The 2,923-nt window shown below is 41.8% G+C and overlaps 1 protein-coding gene across 18 annotated transcripts in view; it reads left to right on the top strand.

Moving 5' to 3' along the window:
- Positions 1-2,923, top strand: part of Asph (aspartate beta-hydroxylase) — a 210,658-nt gene that overhangs the window by 74,819 nt on the left and 132,916 nt on the right. For 17 of the 18 annotated variants that reach the window (XM_021221962.2, XM_029533265.1, XM_029533272.1 and 14 more), the window contains 2 exons: positions 1,513-1,545; positions 2,456-2,512. In XM_021221962.2, coding sequence (XP_021077621.1) covers positions 1,513-1,545; positions 2,456-2,512 — 90 coding nt within the window. The remainder of the gene's footprint in view (positions 1-1,512; positions 1,546-2,455; positions 2,513-2,923) is intronic. The other variant, XM_029533263.1, reaches the window with a different exon arrangement.

The raw sequence follows: 2,923 nt of genomic DNA, 5'->3' as shown, positions 1-2,923 counted from the left end.
AGAGACAGCTATGTCAGGGTCCTTTCAGCAACATCTTGCTGGCATATGCAATAGTGTCTGCGTTTGGTGGCTGTTATGGGATGGATCCCCGGGTGGGGCAGTCTCTGGAAGGTCTATCAGGAAAGGCATTCTTCATAGAAAAGGTGGTAGCATTGCTGGGTGGCGGTGTCCCAGCAATCAGCGGTATCAATAATGCATGTAGTATACCTTCAAACTCATCATTGCTACAGGGACATATTTCTAGTTTCTGAGTAAAGACGTTGAAGCGTCAATGTCTCTGTTTGCAGGTGTCAGGGTTATCCCTCTGCCTTTGGCTAAGATGGCTCAGCATGGTGTACAGTGAGTGGTTCAGAGTTTTTACTGACGTGCTGTTTATCCAGCAAATAGCAATCCACACGAAGCAGGGAGGATTTAAAATCAATAAGGTTAGGAGATTCAGCTCTGGGCAGAAAGACACACGTCTAAGAAGTCTGTAGACTGAAAAAAAAAACCTTATTGTCTAATATACTCTTTGATAAAAAAGATTAAATATGGACCAAAAAGTTTTATCATTAAAAGTCTTTGGAGATTAAAATATTTTGACCTTCTATATCTGTTAAATAAAGTATACAAACATTAAATCATGAAAAACAGTGAGGAAATATGGAGTAGACGTGTTGGGAAGGAGGAGGTCCAGAGGGACTTCAGGGAACAGAGAAAGGGGGTGACAGGGCGGCTGTGATCAGAACACATTAGGGACATGCACGAAATTGTCAAAGGGAAACTTAGTACCCAAAGGTCACATTGGTGAGGAGCGAACGGTGGCATTTTTATTGTCTGTGCATGTGACCTCCTTGGCCTGGGCATTTTCCATGCAGGCGTGTGGCACATGCTTTTAGTCCCAGCACTCAGGAGGCAGAGGCAGGAGGCTCTCTATGACGTCTGAGCCATCCTGGTCTCTGTAGAGAGTTCCACACCAGCAGTAGCCATCTAGTGACACCTTGTTTGAAAATAAAGTAGCAAAACCAATCAGCAGACAATTAAAAGCCAAGCCAAAAAGATATGCTTCCTTTCTCTCTGCAGAGGTACCCCACCCCCACCCCCGCCATTCTTGTCCAGGTTTTCATCTGGAGTCATGCAGTTTTCACTTTAGAGAGTGGTGGGACTGAGCTAGTGAATAGAATGCCACAGAGGCATGGGAAATGGATTAGCCAGGGGCTGCTCCTGGGTTCAGCCCTTGTCCCTGTGGGCCACTGCATGAAGTGCCTTCTCCCTCTGTCGCAGAGATTTGGGTGTGTCAACACTCTAGTATCGTTGAGTGGATACAGGAAGAGAATCTTATGGTGTAAAGTGCAGCAATAAACTGATAGATATATTGGCATTTCCATCTTTATTTTAAAAGTTTTATATTAAAATCAATCAAAAGCATTGGACTTTTCTGAATTATCATTCAAACTATGCATATAGACACATTACCTATCCATATACTATATATGAGAGTAGTAATATCAATCCAATGCTTTTTTTTTTCAGAAATTGAGGATAGTTACCATGTGGAAGAGACAGGTGAGATTTTTGTTAGTCTTTATTAATTAGAGTGAATCCTCTAACAGCGTCATGAGATGAAATACTTTTTATTAATTTTTAAAAATACTTAATATACATATATATCATATGACATAGAGCTAATAATATTATTTGTGTTTTGTATATATTAATTTCCTGAATATAAATCCCAAGTAGTGGAATTACTGTGTCAAAATATGCAAGGGAAATGTATTGGGTTTTCATGGTATATACCTTTAATTTCAGACTTACATAGTTCAAAACTCTCCTGGGTTATATAGTGAGGCCTTATCAAAACACACACACGCGCGCACACACACACACACACACACACACACACACACACATATACACACCCAGCTACTACCACCACCACCAACAGCAACAATAAGAAAAGCAAGGTGGGCACTGTACCCTACACCTATAATCCCAGTACCCCCAGCTACTGGCAGGCAGAGGCAAGAGAACTGCCATGCGTTTGAAGCCAGCTGGGGCTATAAACTAAGACCTGTCTCAAACAAAACAAAAGAAAGGGAAAGAAAAATAAGCAAAAACAAGCAGTGCACATGCATGCTTTATAGCCTTAAGTTAGGAAGCCAATGACGCTCCTTATCATGTGGTGCTGCATGGCATAAACCCCGGAAGCTTGGCAGTAGCCAGTGTCAGCCGACCTGGGCTGTTCATTGGTGCTCTGCCCTTGTGTGCTTTGAATGGCTGACTAGTTGAATTTGCCACATGAGACCATGGCTTTGCTCCTTTGTGCCTAGATTATGAATGAAGCTATGCTGGAAGCTACATTATCTTTCCATTTGGCATTCAGTACAGTTCATGCGTGGTCAATGATAGATTTTAGATATGATATATAAGCTTATTAAGAGACATTTTAAATGTCCCTTTTCCTAATTTATAGCATCGCCCAACCATCTAAACGAGGTGGAAGAGATAGCGAATGAACAGGAAGACTCAGGTATGTAAATAATGAAATTATCATTGTACATTTCTGTTGGAGGTTGTGACTAAGTCAGGGTAAATGGCTTACTCTGATTCCCACGGAGGTCGCTTCATGATTCTTACAGTTGTTTATATTCCCCAGACCACAGAGTTTTATGCATATCGTTTAACATGACAAGGTAAATGAGAAAAGGATATCTTTCTTAAACCACGACTGGCATTATCTGTTTGTTATAAGGAGTACTAGAAGCGGAGGCGAGCGTGATGTCCTACAGTCGGGAAGGTCCAAGCCTTAGCTTTGTTATAAGGAGTACTAGAAGCGGAGACGAGCATGATGTCCTACAGTCAGGAAGTTACAAACCTTAGCTTTGTTATAAGGAGTACTAGAAGCGGAAGCGAGCGTGATGTCCTACAGTCGGGAAGGTCC

This window comes from Mus pahari, chromosome 22 (assembly GCF_900095145.1).
Source record: "Mus pahari chromosome 22, PAHARI_EIJ_v1.1, whole genome shotgun sequence".
Taxonomy (NCBI): Eukaryota; Metazoa; Chordata; class Mammalia; order Rodentia; family Muridae; genus Mus; species Mus pahari.
This window is presented reverse-complemented; position numbering and strand designations above follow the sequence as displayed.